This window comes from Rattus norvegicus, chromosome 8 (genome assembly GCF_021556685.1).
Source record: "Rattus norvegicus strain SHRSP/BbbUtx chromosome 8, alternate assembly SHRSP_T2T, whole genome shotgun sequence".
NCBI classification, from domain to species: Eukaryota; Metazoa; Chordata; class Mammalia; order Rodentia; family Muridae; genus Rattus; species Rattus norvegicus.
In genome coordinates this window covers 97,261,975-97,288,185 of record NC_141541.1, presented here as the reverse complement: position 1 = coordinate 97,288,185, position 26,211 = coordinate 97,261,975, and the positions used below count along the sequence as shown (strand labels likewise).

Sequence of the window (26,211 nt, the reverse complement as noted above, 5' to 3'; positions counted from 1 at the left end):
CTGATTTAAGACTGCAGGTTTAGTGTGTTTACCTAGCATTGACAAAACCTTATGTTTGATTCCCATCACTGCATAAAGCCAGGTATGGTGTCTAGGCACACCTGTCATTCAAGTGCATGGGAAGAGGAGGCAAGGTAGCTGGAAGTTCAAGGTCGTGTTCTGATGTACAATGAACTGAGGCCCGACTGCTGTATGAGCCCCTGTGTGAAATTTTTAGACAGAAGACAAAATCAGATTTAGGAACATGGTTGGAATTTGAATCTAATCGGAAAAGTTGTTGCAAGTCTCTTGTATTTCTGTTCATTAGGTGTTGTTAATTCTTAGATATTAAGGAGGAATGTGTGCTATATAAGCAGAGATATGTTAATATGGTATCATTGTTTTTGAATTGTTTGTTTGCCTATAGTGTTTATTTCTGTTAAGTCTTTAGAAACATAGAAAAGTGTTTGGTAGTAGCAGTATTATCTACTGCTTTCCTTTGAAGTAATGCCATTGAGAGTTGAGGGCAGAAAAAAATGGTCTTTTAAATAAATTTTAGAACTGGCAAAATAGTGGAACCTTTATTCAGAAACACATAAAAACCAAGCACTGTAGATGTAGTTTATTGGTAATGTTTTGCTTATGCTGAAGACCTGGATTCTTTTTAGTGTGACACTCTTTTATTGTAATGAATTAGTTTAACCATGTGTGGCAACGTTTGCTGACATTTTTCTAAATTATATGATTTTTATTCCTTTGTATTTAGTGGAATTAAAATGGTCCTTGGGGCTAGTTAAAAAACTGTGCTTTTGTTGGCTTAGAATACTTGGGCAGGTTTGATTTGGAAAGATTTGGGGTCTTTTGAAAGTATGTTTTCATTATGTAGTTAAGGTTGGTTTAAAACTCAATGACCTGTTTCAACTGCCTAACTGTTGAGAGTATGGAAAATGGGTATCTTTGATCCTTTCTAATAAAATAATCTAGTTTCTAAAAAAAAAATCATCTTTTGACAAAGTGTCTAGAAAATAAGGTTATTTCTCATTTGTACTTAAATAGTATGTTAGTAAACAAGGTTTTTGCTGTTAAAGTTTTTGCTAATTGTTTTTCTGGAATGTTTGCTTAATTTTAAAGGGTCTCACAGATGTCATTTTATACCACCAACCTGATAACAAGAAAAAAAACAGGCTTTTGCTTTCTTGAATATGAAGATCATAAAACAGCTGCCCAGGCAAGGCGTAGGCTAATGAGTGGTAAAGTTAAAGTCTGGGGAAATGTTGGAACTGTTGAATGGGCTGATCCTATTAAAGATCCTGATCCTGAAGTTATGGCAAAGGTAATGATAGTTCAGATGTTTTTGGTGGAGCTAAAAAGAGCATGAGAGAAAACACCAAAAAATTGTATGCATTGTTTTAAGTGATGGTTTCTGATGGTAAAAATGTAGTTTACCAAGTGATTAGAGATCTATACTAAGAAATGTGTATAAAAAAAATGTGTGTGCATAGAAATGAAAATAGAACTCTCTTTCATAGAATTTAGTTTTGTAAAGGACTGTCTTCTACATGGGCTGGATGATTTAAGTTTCTGTTGCTCTATGTTTCTCACATGTTTGTATTAAAGTTGTAATCCCAATATATGTGTGGTTTTACTCTAGTTTTAACTTACTAATGATAACAGCACTTTTCAAAGTATAACTTGTTTTTGACCAGCAATCTCACTCCTTGGTATTTATCTAGAGGAGCTAAAAACTTATGTTCTTAAAATGGTTGTAATTCAATTGATAGAGTTGGTTAAATGCTTTTGGAAATTGAACTCTTGGAATTTGATTTTTTTTTTTTTTTTTTTTTTAATTCCAGGTAAAAGTGCTGTTTGTAAGCAACCTTGCCAACACTGTAACAGAAGAGAGAGATGGTGCTGTCAAGGTAAATAAGTGGTAGACACTCCATAGGCATCTAAATTAGACCAACATTTTTAGTATTAACGTCTGTATGCTTTACGAGTTGGAGGCAAAGTCCAGGTTATGAAATCCATTCAAGGGCTGGAGAGATGGCTCAGTGGTTAAGAGCACCGACTGCTCTTCCCAAGGTCCTGAGTTCAAATCCCAGCAACCACATGGTGGCTCACAACCATCTGAAACGAGTCTGATGCCCTCTTCTGGTGTGTCTGAAGATAGTGACAGTGTAATCATAATATATAATAAACAAATAAAATATTTAAAAAAAAAAAAAAAGAAATCCATTCAAGCTGGGCAGTGGTGGTGGTACATGCCTTTAATCCCAGGACTTGGGAGGCAGAGAGTCCAAAGCCAGCAGAAACAATCTACAGAAGCAGTGAGTTCTAGGATGGCCAAGGATACACAAAGGAAACTGATCTTGAAAAACAAAAAAATCCAATTAAGCAAATCTTTCTTTAAAGTAAAAATTGTGAAGAGGATAGAGTCTAGTCATTTATCTAATGACCAAAGCTTTCAGAGTTAATGATAAATACTTTTTTTTTTAAAGATTTATTTATTTAATGTATATGAGTACACTGTAGCTGTCTTCAGACACACCAGAACAAGGCATCAGATCCCCATTACTGATGGTTGTGAGCCACCATGTGGTTGTTGGGATTTGAACTCAGGACCTCTGGAAGAGTAGTCAGTGTTCTTAACTACTGAGCCATCTCTCCAGCCCCTGATAAATACTTTTAAAATTTGAAATTATTATTTTGAAAGGCTTTCTTTGACATATATCATCATCTTTTTTTTTTTTTCTTTCTTGTTTTTGGAGCTGGGGACCGAACCCAGGGCCTTGCGCTTCCTAGGCAAGCGCTCTACCACTGAGCCAAATCCCCACCCCCTTTTTTTTTTTTGTTGTTGTTGTTCTTTTTTTCGGAGCTGGGGACCGAACCCAGGGCCTTGCGCTTCCTAGGCAAGCACTCTACCACTGAGCTAAATCCCCAACCCCATCATCATCTTTTTTTAAAGGAAGAAATTATGGAAGAAATGCATGGTAAAGACTTGGAGGGAGAAAATATTAAAGTTGTTTTTGCTAAGTCACCAGATAAGAAGAGGAAAGAAAGTAAAGCTCAGAGGCAAGCAGCAAAGAATCAAATGTGAGTAAAATTTTATAATTTAAAGAAAATTATATATGTGTAATTTTGGTATGTTAATGAAACATCAAATCTATGAACTACCTACCTGTGAAAAACAATTTGAATAAAGAATTTTGTGTAATATAATAATGCCACAGATCTAAATAAGTGTTGCTGCTGAACATATTTGTGACAATTCCAAGCAGCTGATACTTTGATCAAGTAAGGAAAGGGAATTAATGTTAATGCATGTTCTCTTGACAATACCATGCATCTTAGTCATCTATGACTTCATAGTTTTGGTAAAAGGATGTAGGGAACAGGCCTGTCTCAATTTTCTTTTTTTTTTTTTTTTTGTGATTGGGTTTCACTGTTGCACTAGCTGGCCTAGAACTCAAGAGATCTACCTCCTAAGGGCCAGGATTAAAGGTTTGACCCATCATGCCTACTTGAGATTTCTTGGAGAGGAGTAGAATATTAAATCTTTTATTGGATTGTTAACTTTGTATCGAAGAGATACAGAGACATTCACAAATACATTGCATATGATAATGAATAGACATTTTGAAATGAGTATAAATCACAGTAAATATTAGAACATGGCTCAGTGGTTAAAAATGTTTGCTGAACTTTTAAAGGACCAGAATTGAATTCCTAACATCAATGTCTGGTATATCATAATCTTCTGTACAACAGTAGCTCATTCTGATGCCTATCTCAGTACTTGTGTGCATGGACATTGGTGCATACATCCACGAAATTTTTAAAAAATGTCTTAAAAATAGATGTGTGATGAATTGTATTGGTAGGAGACACCTTTGTAAAGGGCCTATAAGAAGATACTTGTGCGTATAAGGAAATAAAGGAGGGCCCATAAGATTGCTCAGTGGGTAAGGGAACTTGCTGTTAAACCTGTTGACTAGAGTTTGGTTGTCCATGTGGTAAAGAGAAAGCTCACTCTTAAAAGCTGTCCTCATGGGGTTGGGGATTTAGCTCAGGTAGAGCACTTGCCTAGCAAGCGCAAGGCCCTGGGTTCGGTCCCCAGCTCCGAAGAAAAGAAAAAGGAAAAAAAAGCTGTCCTCATTCCTCCATATACACATTGGTATTTGTGTGTGCACAAACACAACAAAAATCTTTTTTCTTTAGGAAAAAAATGAACAAAGAAAAGTAGATGTTGGTAAGAAGGCTGTTTTGACCATCAAGCCTGGAGACTTAGTTTAGAACATAAGTCAGCCTTTGGTGCATACTGGGACATGTACCTGGATAATACACACACATTTTTTCAAGAGTATGGGAAACTTTGCCGAGTCTAGGAGTTGAAGATTACACTTGACAAATTATTAGGGAGAAAGGTACTTGGCATTTAATAAAGAAGTGGCCACCTTCCAGTTTACAGTTAAATAACCTCCAATCAGATGAGGTATTTTCTGGAAAAAAAGGATTTATTATGTATTCAGCATTCTGCCTGCATGTATTCCTGCAGGCCAGAAGAGGGCACCAGATCATAGTATAGATGGTTGTGAGCCACCATGTGTGTGATTGCTGAGAATTGAACTCAGAATCTCTGGAAAAGCAGACAGTGCTTTTAACCTCTGAGCTACACCTCTCCAGTGTGGATCTTAATCTCTTAAATGCTCAGTTGGGATCAAACTGAATGTTTAAGATATCTTATATCACTGTGATCTATACTTTTTAAGAGTTAAAGAAGTTTTGGAGGTGGTGGACTATAAGAGTTTTGAGTTTTAATACTTAAACCAGTAAATATCTCTATGCATTGAGAGGTCCATATTTTCTTAGAAGACAGATAGTTTATTAAAGTGGCATCAGAATATAAGAAATTATTTTAGATTGTGATTATAAAGCTACATTTGTGACTTGATAAAAGCAGTAACATCTGTTTGTAAATCCACATGACAGTTTTGAGTCTGTTACTACACAGACAGTGGCTTCTCTTTTGATTGCTGATGGTTTGGGTTTGTATGTGTGTTTTCATTGTAAGACAGTAACATCTCTTGCCTTTTCTAGATAGTGTAGTGCCCAGTCATTTCCCTAGACATTACCATATGTACCGTTGGTAGGAGTGGGAACAGAATCATTATCATTACATTGATTAGCATTTGGCTTTTATTCCTTCAGTTCAGAAAGAAGATAATTTACTAGTCATTATGCTAGAATAAAAATCGTACTCTATAAAGGCAGGTGGTGGTGATATACATCTTTAATCCCAGCACTCCAGATAATGAGTCAGGTAGACCTTTCTGTGACATCAAGGCCAGGCTGGTCTATAGAGCAAGTTTCAGGATAGTCAGGACTGAAAAGAGGAAACTGTGTCTTGAAAAACAAAATCCTAGTCTAAAAGCCTATTGTACTAGAAGAGCATTTTTTATGTCCATTGTTGTCCTAGGGAATAGCTGTGCCTTTATGAATGGGGTGTATGTAAACAGGGGAATTATTTTGAGAGTTGGTGAGATGAACTAGCAAGTAAGGTGCTTGCTGCCAAGTTTGACAACCCAAGTTCCATTCTTGAAATGCACATGATGGAAGGAAAGAGAGAACCATGTCTGTTTCTGTTTTCAAGTTCTACCATGTGAGCTGTGGCTGCATGGTCCTTTTTCCCAAAATAAATAAAGTAAAATTACTTCAAGAAAAAGATTGTTTGCATATTTTGGAACTGTCACTTTTAGATGAATAATATGTGTCTGGGTTTCTTCTCTGTTTTAATTTTTCTATTTTCATTTTTGAGACAGTGTTTCTTTGTGTTGCCCTGGCTGTCCTGGAACTTGTTCTGTAGATCAAGTTGGCCATAAACTCAAAAAATCAGCTTGCCTCTGCCTCCCATGTTCTGGGATTAAAGGTGTGCACCACCAATGCTCAGTGTGTCTTAAGTTTTAAGTATCAGTACTATTAAAAAAATACTCTTTGTTACAATATACTAGATCATTAAAGAGTTTTATAAAATGTTTTTCTTTAAGGATTTTACTTTTTGTTTATATGAGTGTATGTGCACTGTATGCATACAAGGGCCCATGGAGGCCAGAAGAGGGTGTTGGATCCCCTCCCCAGTCAGGTGCTCTGCAAGAGCAGCAAATATCTTTAACATCTTTCCAGTCCCAACATGAGTTTTTTTTTTTTTATCCTTATTTTGAAAATTTCATTGTTCAAAAAGCCTTTTTACCTGACTCATAAAATACATGCTTTTCTTGGATAAAATCATGAGCAGTACTTTTTTTTTTTTCTTTTTTTGTTTTTGCTTTACCAGCCAAACTTAATTGGAAGGCAAAAAATTTTGAAAGGATCTTTATTTAAACTTAATACTGAGTACTTGTGTTTATGTATACAATGGATAATGGTAGAAAATGAAGGGGGTTGTTTTTATTTTTGTTATAAGGATGCACTTCTTTTACATGTAGTCTCTCTTGTTCAGTGCTATAGTCACAGTGTCATTTCTTGGGGTTAAAGGAATAAACTGCTTCTAAGTTGACTGAAAATTGGGCTGGAGAGATGGCTCAGCGGTTAAGAGCACCCGACTGCTCTTCCAGAGGTCATGAGTTCAATTCCCAGCAACCACATGGTGGCTCACAACCATCTGTAAAGAGATCTGATGCCCTCTTCTGGTGTATCTGAAGACAGCTAGAGTGTACTCATATATAATAAATAAAATAAATATTTTTAAAAAAAAGTGTTTCCAATAAAGGGGGAAAATGAAAAACTAAGTAGAGTGAAAATAACTAACTTAGGACCAAATTTGAAGCAGGCACATCAAGCAGCCCTGTGGCATGAACTCTAACCAGAGGTGTCATGACTAATTAACTTTGATTGTCATTTTGATGCACCTGGGAAGAGAGGCACTGAAGGGAGGAATGGCTTCAGTCAGACTGCCCTGTGTGCGTGCTTGTGGGGCATTTTCTCCACACTGATTGATGTAAGAGGGCCTAGTCCACTGTGTGGAGCTCTATCCATAGGCAGATGGGTCTGGGCTATATGAGGAAAATAGACGAATGGAACCCTGGAAACAAGCCAGCAAGCAGCATTTCTCTGTGGTCTCTGCTTCAGTTCCAGCTTCCTGGTTTCTGTCTGCCTTAAGTTCTCACCTTCACTGCCTTTACTTGGACTGGAACTTGTAAGAAGATTAATACTTTTCCTCCTCGAACTTGCTTTTAGCCATAATGTTTATCACAACAACAAAAGCCAAACTAGAACAAGCCTACAGATATGGGAAATGCAACACTCTTCCCTTTGAAAGACTCAGCCCCTCCCACCCCGTTATCACTCTGGTACTTACACTCCTGGACCTGGTGGGATGGCCAGAGGACCTGTGAGCAACCTGGGTACAATAATGCACAGCGACACCTTCCTCAACTTCCGTAAACAGTCTCAGGGCTAGATCTGACTTCTCACTGCTTAGGTAGTTATTAGAGTCTGAAGCTGTCAAAGAGAACATAAGAAATTATATGGGTCCAACAAGGGACAACAGAGTGAATATGTTTTTAAAAATATGTGCATGTGGGCTGGAGAGATGGCTCAGCGGTTAAGAGCACCCGACTGCTCTTCCAGAGGTTATGAGTTCAATTCCCAGCAACCACATGGTGGCTCACAACCATCTGTAAAGAGATCCGATGCCCTCTTCTGGTGTATCTGAAGACAGCTACAATGTGTACTTACATATAATAAATTTTAAAAAAAAGTTTAAAAAAAATATGTGCATGTATGAAACTGTCATACTTCTGCTATGTATGATCAAGATGCCACTAAAAATATAAGATTTTTCAAAAATTTTAAAATATAAGAAAGAAACTTGGTCCACTTTGAACACCAGTAATAAATGATTCAGGCTAGGCATTATGGGCCAAGCTGTCTACAGCAGAATTATCCAAGCCTCTGAAGCCATTCATTCCCTGCTTATGCCTAACATTAGCCAGTCTGAATTGATTGATTTACTTCACTATTAACTCCATCCTCTGAGTAAAAAGCATACACCCTAACTCTGGCATCAGAATATGGCAAATGTGGGCTTTCTACTGTTAAGTGACAAGACTTTTCCTGAGGAGACACAACACGTGTCTATTTACTCCAGATAGGGAGCCCATGACATATCAAAGTATGGATAACATCTAAATCCAACTTGGTGAACTAATGAGTTTCCTTGGGTTATGTACAGGAATATGAGTGAGAGGTTACTTACAGGAGAATGACTCAAAGACCATCCCATATGGATGACAGTTCCCAAGAGCTAGGAACCTGGAGTGTACTCTGCAGCCTGCCAGCAGTTCAACAGGTTTTCCTCCTGGCATTTACTAGGATTCATCTCCATAGATGCCAATATCAGAATCAAGGGGATCTAGACTTAGAGGTTTTGAACCTGTTGGCCCCAAACATCACTGCATTTGTGTCCCTGCTGTGACCAGAAACAGTTCCAGAGAGCTTCACACACCTTCAAGGCATAAACTGTGTCTGCCAGAAGACTATTAGTAATGTCTTAAATAGTTACCTATTCGTAGTGACAAATAAGGAAAGTAACATTGGAAAACAGACTAAGCTGTAGTCAGAAACTCGTTCTTCTGACTGCTTTCCCATGTGCATTCTGTGTTATCCCATGGCATTCCTAAGAAGCTCCAGTCTCTTCTATCAGGTTCAGTGTCTTTGACCTTACGCTGAGGTCTCTCGGATCCATGTGGAGTTTAATTTGTGCCAGGAAATAAGTGTAAATCTATTTGTCTTCTACATGCAACCATCCAGCTTAACCAGCACTATTTTTGAAAGATGCTGTCTGCCAGTGTGTACTTGTGGTTTCTTTATCAAATCAAAACTCAACAGCCTATAAGTGTGTAGACATGTGTCTGGGTCTTCAGAGAAAGTGGGGAATAGTCCTGAATGCATTGACCCAGGAAAAGATGTTTCTGAACAGAATGCCAATAGCATAGGCACTAAGAACAAGATAAATGGGACTTCATCCAACTGAAAAGTTTTACATTGCAAAGGATATCATCATTCAGACGAAGCAGCAGGTTACAGAAGGGGAAAAGCAGGATACACAGGTCAGAATAGTCAGGATCAGTAAAACAAATGATAGCTCATGCATGCAAGGATATTGAGTAAAGGAAAAGGAAACACTCCTCCATTGCTGGTAGAAGTATAAACTTGTACAGCCACTGTGGAAATTGGTGTGCTGTTCCTCAGGAAGCTGGGACTCGATATCCAGCTATACCACTCTTGGGCATATTCCCAAAGAATGCTTCATCCTACCACAAGGACACTTGCTCAACTGCTCTATTTATAATAGCTATAAACTAAAAACAGCCTAGATGTTCAACATTGGCTAATGAAATGGGTAAAGAAAATGTGGTGGCCCCTTCTTGTTAATCTTCTTCTCTTCCTCTTTCTTCTCTGCTTTCCCCCAATAAACCCTCTTCTTGTGAAAAAAGAAAGAAAATGTGGTACATTTATACAATGGAATATTATTTAGCCACTGAAGATGAAATCATACAATTTTCAATACATATTATGTATTTACTGTAATATTTAGGAAATGCATAGATAAATGGAGCTAGAAAAAAACTAATCCTGAATGAGGTAACACAGACTCAAGAACACAAATATTCTATGTTTTCACTTATATGTGGATGTCATTTGTTTTATAAGTCTTTGATAGGCAAACTTCAGCCCATATAACCAGAGAGGTTACATAGAAAGTAAGGAACCAGGAGGTTGGGAGGGATCACCATAAGACAGAGAACTGGAAGAGGTAGTTATAAATAGATAGGAGACAGGTCTTGGAATGGGAACATCAAGTGGGAAGGATGAGGGCGAGTATATAGAGAAAGACAGCTAGAACTAAGAGCCATTTGAGTTGTCATACTCGAACCTAATACAGTAGAAGCTTCTTAAAATATATACACATATGAAGGCTATCAAAATGAAGTCATCAAACTTCAACAGGGGAGAGAGAGTCCCAACTAGATGTCTCTTATCACCAAATGAAGCTTCCAGTAGAATGTGTTACATCTAATCAAGTTGTTGGCTCAAGAGGCCCCTTGGGAACCACCCAGCAACCCAAGCCATTCTGATGGTGCTGCCCTATTGCAGAAGACAATACCTACACAACAGGTGACAGCACATGTTGGGTGAGAATGTGGAGAAAGAGGAACACTCCTCCATTGATGGTGGGATTGCAAACTGGTACAACCTCTCTGGAAATCAGTCTGACGGTTCCTCAGAAAATTGAAATAGCTCTACCTGAAGACCCAGCTATACCACTCTTGGGCGTATGCCCAAAAGATGCTCCATCATACCTCATGCTACACTAAGTTCATAGCAGTCTTTTTCGTAACAGCCAGAAACTGGAAACAACTCTGTCCCTCAATTAAAGAATGGATGCAGAAAATGTGGTTCATTTACACAACGGAGGACTCTTTATCTATCAAAAATGAGGACATCGTGAGATTTGCAGGCAGATGGATAGAATTAGAAAATATCTTGAGTGAGGTAACCCAGACCCCAAAAGACATGTATGGTATGCCCTCACTGATAAGTGGATATTAACCGAAAAGGACAGAAGACCTAGAATACGATCTACAGACTGTAAGAAGTGTAACAAGCAGAAAGGCCCAAGTGAGGATGCATATGTTAAAAATGAAAATATCACACGCCTTACTAACTACACAGCATTGATGTTCGATAATTATGTTTAAAGGTTTTGACCTCTCCATAGAAAGCAGCACACTAGGTTCGGTCCCCAGCTCCGAAAAAAAGAACCAAAAAAAAAAAAAAAAAGAAAGCAGCACATACCATTATCAACATTAGGTATTATTTAATTATTACTTACCACGCATGGCATAGGCTCAGGAGGAGCTGTGAGCCAAATTATCAAAGTAAAACAAAGAAAAGAAAAGAGCTGATGTGCTGAAACAGCCCCGTAATTCTAGGTTGAGGCACAGGACAGTCTGGAATTCAAGGTCAGCCTGAGTTCACTGTGACATTTTATCTCAGAAATAGAGAAAAGGGGGTTGGGGATTTAGCTCAGTGGTAGAGCACTTGCCTAGCAAGCGCAAGGCCCTGGGTTTGGTCCTCAGCTCTGAAAAAAAAAAAAAAAAGAAATAGAGAAAAGGCTTCTGGTCAGATGGCGCAGTAGAAGCTGCCTCTCTCTGTGGCCTGGCAAAAACGTGTTAGCCTTAAAAACAACTCGACTCTCAAAGGAGAGAGCGGAGGTGTTTCAGAAATTCACAGAAGTGGTGACTAGACAGCTTACAAGTTTGGAGACAGAGGATCAAAGCACCAAGCTCCCAGCTCCAGCCATGAAGCTCCCAGGATGGCAAGAAGCAAAAGCTCATCCAAAGGTAGACCTGATGCCCCAAGTAAAAGACCACAGGTATGGGGTTGGGGATTTAGCTCATTGGTAGAGCGCTTGCCTAGCAAGCTCAAGGCCCTGGGTTCGGTTCCCAGCTCTGAAAAAAAAGAAAAAAAGAAAAAAAAAAAAAAAGACCACAGGTACTACTTTCAGGATGGGTTATCAGTGAACAGGAGTCTCTTATACTCCCTCTATATAACTCAGAGGACATTAACCCAGTGCCATCCTCACAAAGAATTTATTCCTTAAAACTGACATACTTGAAACCCTGAACACACAAAAGGTAGGACATCTAAATTAAACTCCCACAGACCCCTGGGTGAGAGGCAGCCTGAGGGACAGCTACAAAGAACAGGAAAGCTGCCTAGCAAACCCAAATTGTATGCAGCAGGAGGCTGAGCGCTGGCAGTGTAGTATAGCAGGAAAGACAGACCTACGCTCAGTGGCCAGGAACTGACCTCATCAACAGAATAACTCCAAACAATGAGGTTAGTGAGATGCTGAAGCCAGCATTCTGCCTGAGATTTGCCCTTACGGAGTCCAGGAATTCTGAAGCTCCAGAATAGTTAACAGCCAAAGCAATCCACTGCTTCAACAGGGTGATTAAAGCTTAGCGGCTTTTGAAAGTCCCAAGACAGTACGCTTGTTCAGATCTCAGTGCTGCACTTGCTTTCCTCACTCCCAATGCGTTTAGGAGACACCTCCCAGGTAGAACATTAGCCGTTAGAACTGTGGCTGCCCTCCACTCAAAAAAGGTAGGAGAGAGGCTGGGGATTTAGCTCAGTGGTAGAGCGCTTGCCTAGCAAGCACAAGGCCCTGGGTTCGGTTCCCAGCTCTAAAAAAAAGAAAAAAAAAGAAAAAAAAAAAGGTAGGAGAACCTGTTCAACCCACAGAGAGGTTAGCAGAGAACCCTGGTATTCAAAGAAGGGAAATTATGAAGTTGGGCTGGAAAGATGGTTCAGTGGGTAAGAGCACTGATTGCTCTTCAGAGTTTCTGAGTTCAAATCCCAGCAACTGCATGGTGGCTCATAACCATCTGTAATGAGATCTGACGCCCTCTTCCAGTGTGTGTGAAGACAGCTACAGTGTACTTATATATAACAAGTAAATAAATCTTTAAAAAAGATTATGAAGTCAAGGCTGTCAGCAGATTTCAGCCCATCCGCCCCGTCTGGTACACACACACACACACACACACACACACACACACACACACACACACACACACACACACACACTGTAGCTGTCTTAGACACCAGAAGAGTACATGGGATCCCATTACAGATGGTTGTGAGCCACCATGTGGTTGCTGGCAATTGAACTCAGGTCCTCTGGCAGAGCAGTCAGTGCTCTTAACCACTAAACCATCTTTCCAGCCCCCTTTTATTGTCTTTTTAAAGATTCTGGTATGTGTTTGTTTATTTTTCTATTTTCCTTTTGTTTTGGTCACCTGTGTCTGGTTCCCCTCCACCCTCTTTTTTTTAAAGAGAAAGGAGGTTTACTTTGACAGTTTGAGGACACAGCCCATTTGTGATACAGAGACCATGGAGACAAGAGCAATTTTGAATATTCCAGTAGGTGTATAAGGCTTCTTGCTAACAGCTGTGCAGACCAGGAAGTACAGAAAAGGAAAAGCCAAAGCTCTTCTGGCTTTCTCTTTTTTTTTTTTTTTTTTTTTTGGTTCATTTTTTCGGAGCTGGGGACCGAACCCAGGGCCTTGCGCTTCCTAGGCAAGCGCTCTACCACTGAGCTAAATCCCCAACCCCCTGGCTTTCTCTTTTTCCTATCTTACTTAGTCTGGATCCTCAGACCATAAAACATTGCCATTCACATTCATGACCTGTCTTCACACCTCAGTGTCAAAACCCTTTCAGACGGGTCCAACAGTGTATCTACTAGAAGACTCAAAATCCATTTAAAATGACAGTTCCAATTAACCATCACATGCCTACGTCTTGTCTACTCCACGCCCAAATCCATCACATTTAAATCAAGTACTGCTTGGATGGAGATGCTCTGCATGAATGCAAATGCACAATGTTGTTGCCAGAAGACAGACTGAAAAATCTCTGGGGTTAGAGAGATGGGTTGCAGTTAAGAACACTCGATCCTCTTCCAAAGGAACTGTCCATTCCTATCACTTACATGGTGGCTTATAACCATTTGTAATCTCAGTTCAAGGGGGATCCACCACCCTCTTCTGACCTCCACAGGCACCAGGCATATATGTGGTGTATAGAATACATGCAGGCAAAACATTTACATAAATAAAATTGAAATAAATCTTTTAAAATAATTATGATTTTTGCATATGTCTGTAAAATATGAAAGGAGAAAGTCAACTCTGATAGGGGAAGAAGTCTAAAGGAAGGGAGAAGAGGGAACCAAAGGAGGCCAGATGGAGTACATACAACATGAAAGATGAAGGAGGTGACTTTACTACTTAGTGTGTATGCACAGACATACATGTTTCATGGCACATATATGCAGACCAGGAGGCAACTTTCAGATTTGGTTTTGCCTTCCACCTTGTCAGCCCTTGTTTCTGATGCTGGCTGGCTCCAGGCTAGTTAGACTCTTTCCTGTCTCCACTTCCCAAATTCCAGTGGGAGTGCAAGGGCTTATGGGTGCATGAATTTTTTAAAAGTCTTCTAGAGACAGAATTCAAAACCTCAGCCTGATAACACCTTTCTTCAATGAGACCAGGAACATGCTAAAGATTACACATGAGGTAAATCATTAGACAATAGAGTTTTTGTTGTTTTGGTCAGTACTTTAAACTTTTTTTTTTTTTGAGACTCGATCTTGCTAAGCATTTGAAGTTGACCTGGAATCTGGAATTCACCATGTAGCTGCCCTTGAACTAGCTCTCTGTACTGTTCCACTCCCCCACCTTCACCCCAATACTGAGATTACAAATGGGAGCCTCCACACATTGCTGACTGTGCTGACTTTCTGAAGATTGCCTACAACAGAAGTCTGTCAGGAGCAACCATTGTAAAAATGTCTTATGATATAAATACAAGGTGGTTTTCCTTTAGAAACCTTATTCCTGGCTTTTACGTAATAAAACTATATTTGCTCTGTTCAAACAAAGCGGTGAGAAGGAGAGAAGAGAGGAAACCGCTGAGCTGTTAAGAAGACAAGAGAAAAACACAGTAATGGGGGCGGGGGTAAAGTTAGTTTATAGGCCACGCTAGGGCTATAACTAAAACAAAATTTTGAAATAGTGGAAATTTCACCATTTTATGTTGAAAGAGAGAGATTCAGTCTTTGCCACATTTTAGTTCAGTTTGACAAGTAGGCTTCAGGACTTCAAATCACTCGTTGCCACCATTGGATTTCAGAATGCAGATCCTGGTAGGTCGTAGGATTGCGAAAGCAAGATCACAATGTTACCAGAAAACTTCCTAGGTTGGAAAAGCACGAATCTTAAAAAAAAAAAAAAAATTCTTCCTCAGATGAATATAGATAAAATGAAATGAGATTACGATCATTGATTGTTTTGTTTTGTTTTGTTTTGTTGAGGTAGAGCTTCGCTGTGCAGCCCAGGGGCCCTTGAACCCAGGCATACCCCCCCCCCCCCTTTTAGCTTTCCTAGTGCTGAGACTGCCTGCTGATGTTCACCACTAAATCATCTTTCGGGATCTAAGAATCAGAATACCAGGAATTCTGTTTTAAGACTGCCTCTCCTAGAAATGACTGTGCAAATGAGACTGGTACAATGGTAATACCAATAGACATTATAGTGGTTTGAATGAGACTGACCCCTATAGGCATGTATAACTTTAGTCCCTAAGTAAGTGAGCTTTAAGGGAAGGATCAGGAGGTGTGGCCTTGAAGGAGGTGTGTCAGTAGGGGTGGGCTTTGACCTCTCAAAAAGACTAGCCAGGCCCAGGCCCAGTCTTGCTCCCTCTCCCTCTCCCCCATCAGCCCATCTGTAATGAGATCTGATGCCCTCTTCTGGTGTGTCTGAAGACAGCTACAGTGTACTCATATACAATAAATAAAATCTTTAAAAAAAAAAAAAACTTCACTTCTGGGGTTGGGGATTTAGCTCAGCTGGGTTCGGTCCCCAGCTCCGAAAAAAAGAAAAAAAAAAAAAAACTTCACTTCTATTCTGGGAAAGAACTCTTACCTTTTCAAAGATGTGGCCCTGGAATCCAACCACTTTCCTGCATCCTAAGGCCACACAATGTCCATGTCTAGCACCACCCACTTCGAAAACCACCCCTCTTTCCTTACACTCCTCCATACCTGTTAATCCACATCTACCTCACATCTTACCTCTGCCCTCTTCAAATGAACATCTCTGCTCTGCCACTGAGACAATGGGATGCCCCCAGTGGCAACCACAATGATTGTTTCTTTTATCAAACTCAACCACGTTTTAGGGTTGGGGATTTAGCTCAGTGGTAGAGCACTTGCCTAGGAAGCGCAAGGCCCTGGGTTCGGTCCCCAGCTCCAAAAAAAGAACCAAAAAAAAAACAAAAACAAAAAAAAAAAAAACTCAACCACGTTTTAGAAACATTCAATCCACTAGACCTGTTTCTCACTGAAACTCTTCAATTCTGGGAAATCACATTCTCTGATTTTCTCCTCCACGGGTCTCCTTGGCTAGCTTTTCATCCTCCACTGGAACTCTCCAGTTTCCAGTGTTCTGGGGCCTCTGGACTGCACTCTCCTCTTCTATTTATATCCTTTCCCTGGTGATCTCACTCCTGTCATGCTTTAATTACTTGCTTATGCCAGTGACACTCAAGCCACTCAACCTTGCCCCTGAACTTCAGACTCATGGATCAATATCCACAAATAGGAGACATTTTCTTTGAGTTCATTAACTTTACTGTTTTTGTTTTAATTCTCATAGGATTGCCAGTGGTATGTCTTGTTGTCATGAAACCTCACTAGAGGGGGTAGTTCTGACTAGAGGGGGTGGGAAGTAGGGATTACTCTACTGGCAAGAAAGGATCTGTCTTAGTCAGGGTCTTACTGCTGTGAGCAGACACCATGACCAAGGCAAGTCTTATAAAGGGCAGCATTCAACTGGGGCTGGCTTACAGGTTCAGAGGTTCAGTCCATTGTCATCAAGGCAGGAGCATGGCAGCATCCAGGCAGGCACGATGCAGGAGGAGCTGAGTTCTACATCTCCACCCGAAGGAAGCCAGGAACAGACTGAGTAAGCATCCTCAGGCAGCTAGGAGGGGGATCGCCAAGCCCACCCAGGCAGTGACACACTTCCTCCAGCAAGGCCACACCTTCTAATAGTGTCAATCCCCGGGCCAAGCATATGCAAACCAACACAGGATTGTTGAACTTTTAAGATTTTCCTGCTTTGAATGAATTGTGTGTATCATACTTAGCTTGGTGTGCATATTTTCCTATGGTTTATCTGAAAGCTGCCATAATAGCATTGATCTTACACGTTTATTATATAACCACTTCTTATAAGTACTACGTTTTCCAAAGCTAGCTACTGCAAGACATCTGCACACACTGTGGTACTAACTCCAGGCCACTGCATCAACCCCTACAGTCCCCAGTCAGCCTCTGCCCACTAGCCTTTCTATGGTCCAGACTTTTCTCTTGGAGTTCAGTTTACAATTCTGATGGCCCACTGGGCAAATGTAGCCAAGTGTAGCATCTACAATTTAACCAGAGGGAAGGTTCTCAGCAGTTAAAAGCAACTAGCTGCTCTTCTAGGGGACTTGGATTCAATTTCCAGCACCCACGTGGTGGCTCACAGCCACCTGTAACTCCAGTCCAGGGGCTCTAACACCTTCTTCTGGCCTTCCCAGGCACTGCACGTGCATGGCACTCAGATGTACAAACAGTCAAAACACCCGTCCGTGCACATGCAAATACATAATTTTCTAAAAATGCAACAACAGCAAAACTACATCATCCTCTTGTCCTTCATCTCAAATTTCTGTGAGTCGGGGCTGGGGATTTAGCTCAGTGGTAGAGCGCTTACCTAGGAAGCGCAAGGCCCTGGGTTCGGTCCCCAGCTCCGAAAAAAAGAACCAAAAAAAAAAAAAGAAAAAAAAAATTTCTGTGAGTCACTGGGGCCGCCATTCTCTTCCCTGCCACGGTCCACTCTGCCTCTTTTCTGTTCCCATTGTTCATCATCGCTGCCTCCCGTGACGTCAGCGACAGCGCACTTTGATGACATGGTTATGAGGCTGGAGTCAAAGTAATTTTGAGACATTAGTTAGGTCAGATCTTTATGCATCTTCCTCCTCCTTTTTTTTTTTTTTTTTGGTTCTTTTTTTCGGAGCTGGGGACCGAACCCAGGGCCTTGCACTTCCTAGGCAAGCGCTCTACCACTGAGCTAAATCCCCAACCCCCCCCCCCTTTTTTTTTTTAAGATTTATTTTATTTATTATATGTAAGTACACTGTAGCTGTCTTCAGACACACCAGCAGAGGGCATCGGATCTCATTACAGATGGTTGTGAGTCACCATGTGGTTGCTGGGAATTGAACTCATGACCTCTGGAAGAGCAGTCAGTGCTCTTAACCGCTGAGTCGTCTCTCCAGCCCCTTCCTCCTCCTTTTTAAAGCAAAGTGTGATAATTTGGAAATTCAGTGTCTTCCAAGACCTCATGTGTTAGAGGGCTGGTCCCCATGTTGGCAATGCTGGAAGCAGCTGTACCTTTCCATTACTATGACAAAGTACCCAAGGACAGCAAATTAAGGGAGCACTTATTTTGGCTCATGTTTTGAGCGTGTAAACTACCAATTAGGAGAAAGGGTGACAGCAAAAAATGGCTCAACTTTTGGCAGCAGGAGTGTGAAGCAACTGGTCACACGGCCCGCACAGTCAGGAATGAACACTGGTGCCCAGCTGGCTTCCCTCCCTCTTGTGCAGTTTTTTTTTTTTTTTCTTTTTTTCTTTTTTTCGGAGCTGGGGACCGGACCCAGGGCCTTGCGCTTCCTAGGCAAGTGCTCTACCACTGGGCTAAATCCCCAACCCCCCCAACCCCTTCTTGTGCAGTTTTTATTCTGTCTGGGATCCCCTACTCCCCAGGGGTGAAGCCATCACATTCGGGGTTTTCTTCTCTCCACTGTTCAACTTCTCTGGAAACATCCTCACAGATACACCTCTCCTATATCCTATATCGATACCATTTTAATATCCTTCCAAGTTGACAATGAACATTACCCAGCCCCATGGTAAAAACTTTAAGAAGCAGGTGACCAAGCCTTTAGGTCAATGGAGGGAGACTCTGGGGCTCTGGCTTCTTTCGCTTCATTTCCTGGCCATGGGGTGAGTAGTTTTGCTAAGTTAAGCACTTCCAACATAACCACCAACCTTACCACAGGCCCAAAGCAATGGAGCAACTAGTTCTGGGCTAGACAGAGAGTTCAAACCATGAGCCGGAATGAAGCTTTTCTCTTTACAACGCTGGTTACCTAAATCATTGGTTCTTCACCTTCCTAATTCTGCAGCCTTTTATACAGTTTCTCATGCTGTAGTGACCTCCAACCATAAACGTGTTCTCATTGCTACTTCATAATTTTGCTACTGTTCTGAGTCATAAGGTAAAGATTTTTGTACATAGAGGTTTGTCAACAGGGTTTCAACTCACAGGTTGAGAACTACTGATCTTAATTCACTTGTTATGAGTGTTGAAAGCTAACACGAAATCATTGTGAAGATGATATTCATCTACTGACCTTCAAAACCTAATACTGTGGCTGTGGAGATGGCTCTGATAGGTAAAGAATTGGCTTTTTGAGCCCAAGGACCCCAGTTTGATTCCACATAAAGATGATGTTAGTTGTGAAACATGACTATAATCTCAGAGCTGAGAGGTAGAAAAGGAAGGATATACAGTCTCAGCCAGTAGAGCCTAATTTGTGACCTCCAGATCAGTAAGAGACACTGTTTCAAAGGAGATAAATGGTGTTCATGAGGATAACTACTAAGGGTGTCCTTTAGCATTCACATGCATGTGCGTACCTGAGCATATATATTTAAAAACAACCAAATTAATACCACAGGCTTGAAATGTAGCCCAGAGGCACAGTACTTAATCAGACGCTGTAACAAACTTTACCATATGTGATTCTGTTCCCTACCTTCTTTTCTATGGCAAACATTATGTGATGTTCCTCACAATCTCTTACCCAGATGACTTTTATTTATTTATTATCATTACTATTGAGCGTGTGGATGATGGGGAGGGGGCATGCATACCACAGCACAAGTATGCTGACCAGAGGACAACTGTCAATGGACTGCAAATGCACAAATAATCTTAATAAGCTAAAAATGCTACAAAATAAAGACCTGAATTTCCAAATTGGTAAAATATCCAAATGTTGTATGGCTATCCATACATTCAAATTACTTTGAATTTTATGTTTGACGCTGTCAATCCGCAGAGAATTTAGGAGGGAAAAACTTAAAAATAACGAAGCTATGTGACCTTAGGCCAATTGGCTGCTTTTGACCTGCTTCCTCCTCTGTAAAACGGAATGTTTCTCATGATTGTCTCAGTATAACTGTCACTAGTGTCTGATACCAAGGAGGAGAGGTAGGGGTCGGGTGTTGAACCTGGCTGGGCGCCCAAGCAAGGTTTGGATAATGTGCACGAGACAGCGTGGCCCTCTGCAGACCAGCGGTCCCACCAGAGTGTAGGAAAGATAAACGGAGAGCTTTTCGATTTTCACCCGCGTAGTTCTGTCCTCCAAGGTACTTTCAGCGGCCGGGCTGAATACACAGCACAGGGCTGGTCACCCGAGCAGCCAAGCTCCTCCACCAGCCACGCGCAAAGGCGCCAGCGCGGCGAAGTCATGGCCACTCCCAGCCGCCGACCGTCCGTGCCGACTAGGCTCGAAGCAGGCAGTGACCTCGCCTCCAACTGCGGCAGTTCGTTTGAATTCTGGCGCCACTCCCACGCCACGTAGAGCCCAGCGGCCCGCCAGACTCTGAAGAGACTGGTGGAGGCGAGCCAGCGGGAGCGCGCGAAGAAATAGACAGGCACGCGGCAGGCGGACGGCGCGCACCACGCCCCGGAATGGCCCGGAAGAAAAGAGAGAGTCCAGGCGCCGGCTCCCACGCGTTGCTTCAAGAAAAGCCACGCCCCCACGTGCAACCGCGTCCAATCGGTGCAAGAAGGAGGAGCAGCCTCGATCTCGCGCAAAGGGAGCTATAAAAGGAGCTGCGGGGCGCCAGGCTCTTTCTTTTACGACGGAGCTTGAGTTCGCTGTTTGTGGTGTAGGTGAGTGACTTAAACAGACGGGTGATCACATTAAGTATGGGGGCGCAAAGAGAATTTGGAGGTTACGGTTATTTGGAGTAGCATCTGAGACTTGAGTTTTGGGTACCGTTGTGAACTTCCTATCCTAGCGCAGCAGCTAACGATATTTCGGGATTGGAGCCCAGGCCCCGGTAGACCGAGCAGCCTGCCCAAAGGCCGCATGCGCTCTAGCTCCTCAGTCCCAGCTTGGGGGTGGGGGTTCTTAACACAGCAGGGTTTGTAAAAACAATCTAGGAGCTTTGTGCTGTTCGGAAGGTACGGATATATCACCTAAAGAGACACACGATTATATTCACAGGGACAATGGCGCCATTGTTCTTCGCGTCTTCAAAGCAGTTTCCAGAGGAAACAAAGGTAAAAGACGATGCAGTTTCTAATTTGAGCATACTGTTGGCTTAGAGCAGTAGGGACTGGTGTGTGATGCTTAAAATTTGTTTCTTTTCAATATATTAGATGGCGGGGAGCTCAAAGCATCCGAGAGAATTCGTGAAGGGAGGAAAGTTGCTTAAAACTTGACCATGTTAAAGGTGCGTAGATTTTTTTCTCAGCATAGGGAATATTTTTCCCTTTGTGAGATAAGAATCGACTTCCTGCATGCTAGTATGTTCCAAAATAGTGCTGGCCGACCACTGCAGCGTCTCCTACTCTTGCCTTAGTTGTGAGACATAATTGTGCAAACAGTGATTACCCGAAGATGATGACCTGAATACAGACACAGCTAATGTACATGGAAATAGTGCTGGCCAGTCCCGGCAGCTTCTGCTCTCCTTTTTAATTTGCAATGGCTGCAGTGAGTGCATAGTACGAGACATAACTGGTCTGAACAGTGATGAACTGTATCCCAAAGATGATGTCCTGAATACTGAGACAGGAACACTGTTTAAATGACGTCGTCTTGTCTCTTTATGCAGTTCTTACTCCTGGCACGTCATGATACTTTCTGCCAGCAGTGAATGCCAGCCCATTGAGATGCCCGTCCTCTGGGAAGCTCCTGGAGCAGAAATGCATGTGAGCGATGCTCCTTTCCTTTTCTTTCCTTTTTCTGCAGAACATAATGTCACCGGTCTGATCTATGATGATCCTATCCCGAATCTGAATTCCTGTTGAAAAAATATAATTACGGATCTGGCTTCTGAGATGGACCGTTAAAGTGGATTGTTGTGTTCTGTTTTAAAGTTGGCAGCGATGTGATACCTGTTTTTCTTTTTTAGGGCCAGTGAGAGGAGACTTCTTGCGAAGGAAAACTGGATGTGGTGATGTTCAGAAAAAGCAGACACAAGAAGCAAATACAGAGTATTAGTACTGGGATGTTTGAGATGGGGTCTGCATGGCCCTTGCTGTGTCCCTCTTAAACTGTCTAGTGGATGGGACAGCATCTGGTATGGCCTGCAGAGTTGAGCCTTGTGTATACCTTTTGAAGGCTCTATGTTAATGTATGACAGAGTGTTCTATTCTGGGAAGGTTATGGGTGAGCTGAGGATACAACTTTACAGACTAAGCACAATGAGTGTACAATTACTGTAAAAAAGGCAGTTCAACATTTTTATTGGTTATGAATTGTTTCCTTATTCATCCAACAGTGATCACTTGGGAGTGCTGCAATAAACATTCAGCTGCAAATATTTATTCAGTTGTTCTTGTGTCAGAAGATGAACCAGAGGGCCCTGGTATAATATGTTTCACTTACATGGAAATTGAGTTTTCAAAGTTTGCCCACTCAGTGCATACATGTTATTTGTTGTGTCTTTTCTATGTGAATATTTCCCTTTTGATTTCATTCTTGATTCCTTGGCTAATCAAGAGTAACCGAAGAGTAAGGCAGGCAGATAAATCCCTTGAGCCCAGTCAAAGGCTCATTATTAGTTGAATCTCAGGCCCAGAACAGGGTCAGATGCTGTTCATTATTTCAAAACAATTGGTGCACTGAACCTTTAGCCTCAGCAGAGGCAGGTGGGTCTCTCATTTCCAAGACTGGTCTACAGAGCAAGTTTCAGGACAGCTATACGGAGAAACAAGTGGACAGGGTTTTCTGAGAAGCTTAAAACCTGTAGACCTTTTACTCAAGCTGGCAAACCGTAAAAAGCAAGGCAGTGTTGTGAAATGGCCTTTAAGCATCTTTCTGTACTTAGAGTGTACCTTACTTTATGTACACTGTCGCTGTCTTCAGACACACCAGAAGAGGGCATCAGATCTCATTACAGATGGTTGTGAGCCACCATGTGGTTGCTGGGGATTGAACTCAGGACCTCTGGAAGAGCAGCTCTTAAATGCTGAGCCATTTCTCCAACCCTTGCATTCCGATCGATGGGTCTTAAGTCCAGATTATTACTGTGCATACTCAATATATAATGCTAGTGCGCCAAGGATCCTCCAAAAATATCTGCTCTCTTCATCAGTGGAGGTACAGGATGCTAAGAAAGACCAAAAGCAACCTTAGAGAACACACAGGGAAGGATGCCTGTTGACTGCTTAGGAAAAGGGGGCCTCACTGTTTAGACCCGTGTATAACTGACAACGCTGGCCTGAGAAACTGGTGGCAAGGGGTTGGGGATTTAGCTCAATGGTAGAGCACTTGGCTAGCAAGCGCAAGGCCCTGAGTTCGGTCCCCAGCTCCGAAAAAAAAAACGAAAAAGAAATTGGTGGCAAGCCTGCCTCCTAGTTTGTGGGGATAACAAGCTGGTGTCAACATGCTAGCAAGAGAATCTTTCCCTATCAAAGGATTAAACAGATTGAGTCCAAACCAGTTCAAGTATATGGAGCTGAGTTAGGCTTAAGGGACTCTGCATACAGCAGTTTGGGGTTTCAGGTATATTTGGGATCTTGGTGTTAGTGGGATAAAGAAATTGATAAAGGCTGGATGGAGGAATGTTTCTATAGGATGAGGTCTGGGGGTATGTGTATGACTGCAAGCCCTTTTAGGCCAGAAGGGGATGTTGAATCTGACACTGGAGTTTGGCTGCTTTGAGAGATCTGGGTGCTAAACTTGAGTCCTGAAAGGAGTAAGCACACTTAACCACTGAGCTGTCTGCCTCATTGAATTTATACCTGAACAAGGAACCAGTCCAGGGCATCGTTTTTAGTTGAAATTGACCATGTGGTGGCTGGGAATTGAACTCGGGACCTCTGGAAGAACAGTCAGTGCTCCTAACCTCTGAGCCATCTCCCCAGCCTTAACTCAAACCTTTTAATATACACTGGATGGCATTTTTCTTTTTTTTTAAATATTTTATTTATTATATATGAGTACAATGTAGCTGTCTTCAGATACACCAGAAGAGGGCATCAGATCTCATTACAGGTGGTTGTGAGCCACCATGTGGTTGCTGGGATTTGAATTCAGGACCTCTGGAAGAGCAGTTGGTGTTATTAACCACTGTGCCATCTCTCCAGCCCCCTGGATGGCATTTTTCTTTTTTTTTTTTTTTTTTTTTCAGAGCTGGGGACTGAACCCAGGGCCTTGCGGTTGCTAGGCAAGCGCTCTACCACTGAGCTAAATCCCCAACCCCTTTTTTGTTTTTTTGTTTTTTTTTTTTTTTTTTGGTTCTTTTTTTCGGAGCTGGGGACCGAACCCAGGGCCTTGCGCTTCCTAGGCAAGCGCACTACCACTGAGCTAAATCCCCAACCCCCCGGCATTTTTCAATAATCATGAGGGACCAGCCTAATTTACAGGGTGTTGACTGTAATTCAGAGTTACCCCAGACCTTGAGTGTACCGGTCTGCTAAGTTACCCCAGACCTTGAGTGTACTAGCCTGCTAAGTTGCTAAGGAGCTTAAATGAGCACTCAGTAGAGAACTGGGTCTAAAACAGGCTGGAGAGATGGTCGGCAGCTTAAACACCCCGGTACTGACAGTGCACCCCTTGAGTCTGGATGGAGGCAGAAGCAGGTGGATCTCCCAATTCAAGACCATCCTGGTGTACAGAATTCCAGGGCTACATACAACGTATGGATAAGTGTAATTAGAGACTCTTAAGCAAGTACAGAATCTGAGATGGGAAAGTCAACAAAAGCATCCAGTTCAGGGGAGCCAGATGTAAACAAATCTGGAGTTAACTCAGAATTTTGTGTGTGCTGGGGAGTGGAGAGTTGCCTCACTGGTGAGACCTGACCTGGCAGGCCAACCTGGTCTACAGAGTTCAGGGATACACACAGATATTCTGTGTCTAACAGACCTTGCCAAAATAACATGAAATGCACTTGCTTTAGACTGACTTTATAAATTGAGAGCACGATTTATGTATCTGGCTTCAGTAACTTTAGCCAACTGGAATTTTTGTCCCTGCCTTGTATCAGGATTCCAGATGATCCTAAAATATAGTAGGTACAAATTTACCATTTGGTGCTTTCTAAAATTAGTTCTGTTGCCAGAAACTTAATCTGCCCAGCACTTGGTTTCGCAGTCAAGTGTCCTCTGAACCAACTAGCAGGCCTTGGGAGCCTGCTACTTGGAGCTTCTGGCTGATTTCATGGCCAGTGTTGCAGTAGGGATTAGAGTCCTTACCTAATTTTTTTTTGAGCTGGGGACCAAACCCAGGACCTTGCGTTTGCTAGGCAAGCGCTCTACCGCTGAGCTAAATCCCCAACCGGGTCCTTTTTTTTTTTTTTTCTGGAGCTGAGGACTGAACCCAGGGCCTTCCGCTTGCTAAGCAAGTGCTCTACCACTGAGCTAAATCCCCAACCCCCAAGTCCTTATTTAAATGCTTATTTTTTGCCAGTTTTTTTTTTTTTTTTTTTTTTTTGGTTCTTTTTTTCGGAGCTGGGGACCAAACCCAGGGCCTTGCGCTTCCTAGGTAAGCGCTCTACCACTGAGCTAAATCCCCAGCCCCTCTTTTTTTTTTTTTAAGATTTATTTATTTTATGTATGTGAGTACACTGTAGCTGTCTTCCGACACACCAGAAGAGGGCATCAGATCTCATTACAGATGGTTGTGAGCCACCATGTGGTTGCTGGGAATTGAACTCAGGACCTCTGGAAGAGCAGTCAGTGCTCTTAACCACTGACTCATCTCTCCAGCCCAAAATGTGTAGCCCAAGCTGGTCTCGAACTCGTGATCCTCCTGCCTCTGCCTCCTTCAGCAAATCCTACCGGTGTGCATTTTGCCAGTTTCTTACACTTGTTATACTTCCCCTCCTAAAGTTTGGTTCTAATCTAAACAGTGTAGTATGCAAAACTGCCAGTGTTACCAGTGCTTTGGGCCTTCATCCACCCTCTGGGACCTATACCCTAGATTTGTAGAAATACAGTCTATACTTAAAAGGTATCTGTAGAAAGTCATGAGTCACTTAGAGGCAAAGAGAAAGGATAACTTTATGTGTGTGTGTGTGTGTGTGTGTGTGTGTGTGTGTGTGTGTGTGTGTGTGTATACACTGTATCTGTCCTTGACACCAGAAGAGTGCATGAGATCCCATTACAGATGATTGTGAGCCACCATGTGGTTGCTGGGAATTGGACTAAGGACCTCTTGAGAGCAGTCAGTGCTCTAACCACTGAGCCATCTCTCCAGCCCTTATTTGAAATTCTTAACATTAACCCTGTACATTCCGGGTCC

General features: G+C 42.0%; 1 protein-coding gene and 1 non-coding gene across 19 annotated transcripts in view; both read left to right on the top strand.

The window, feature by feature from the left end:
• Positions 1-22,285, top strand: part of Syncrip-ps2 (synaptotagmin binding, cytoplasmic RNA interacting protein, pseudogene 2) — a 30,070-nt gene extending 7,785 nt beyond the window's left edge. For 2 of the 18 annotated variants that reach the window (XM_087564175.1, XM_087564174.1), the window contains 7 exons: positions 1,833-1,898; positions 2,945-3,072; positions 20,082-20,624; positions 20,962-21,017; positions 21,117-21,190; positions 21,575-21,671; positions 21,875-22,285. In XM_087564175.1, the coding sequence (XP_087420301.1) occupies positions 1,833-1,898; positions 2,945-3,072; positions 20,082-20,310 (423 nt within the window). In that variant the 3' untranslated portion in view covers positions 20,311-20,624; positions 20,962-21,017; positions 21,117-21,190; positions 21,575-21,671; positions 21,875-22,285. Of the gene's footprint in view, positions 1-1,110; positions 1,313-1,832; positions 2,014-2,220; positions 5,702-20,081; positions 20,625-20,961; positions 21,018-21,116; positions 21,191-21,574; positions 21,672-21,874 lie in introns of those variants that run through there. The other 16 variants (XM_087564186.1, XM_087564177.1, XM_087564189.1 and 13 more) reach the window with 16 other exon arrangements.
• On the top strand, positions 21,731-21,802 carry LOC120094450 (small nucleolar RNA SNORD50). Its single transcript, XR_015628294.1, has one exon. It is a non-coding gene; the product is annotated as a small nucleolar RNA SNORD50 (small nucleolar RNA).
• Positions 22,286-26,211: the final 3,926 nt, after the last annotated feature.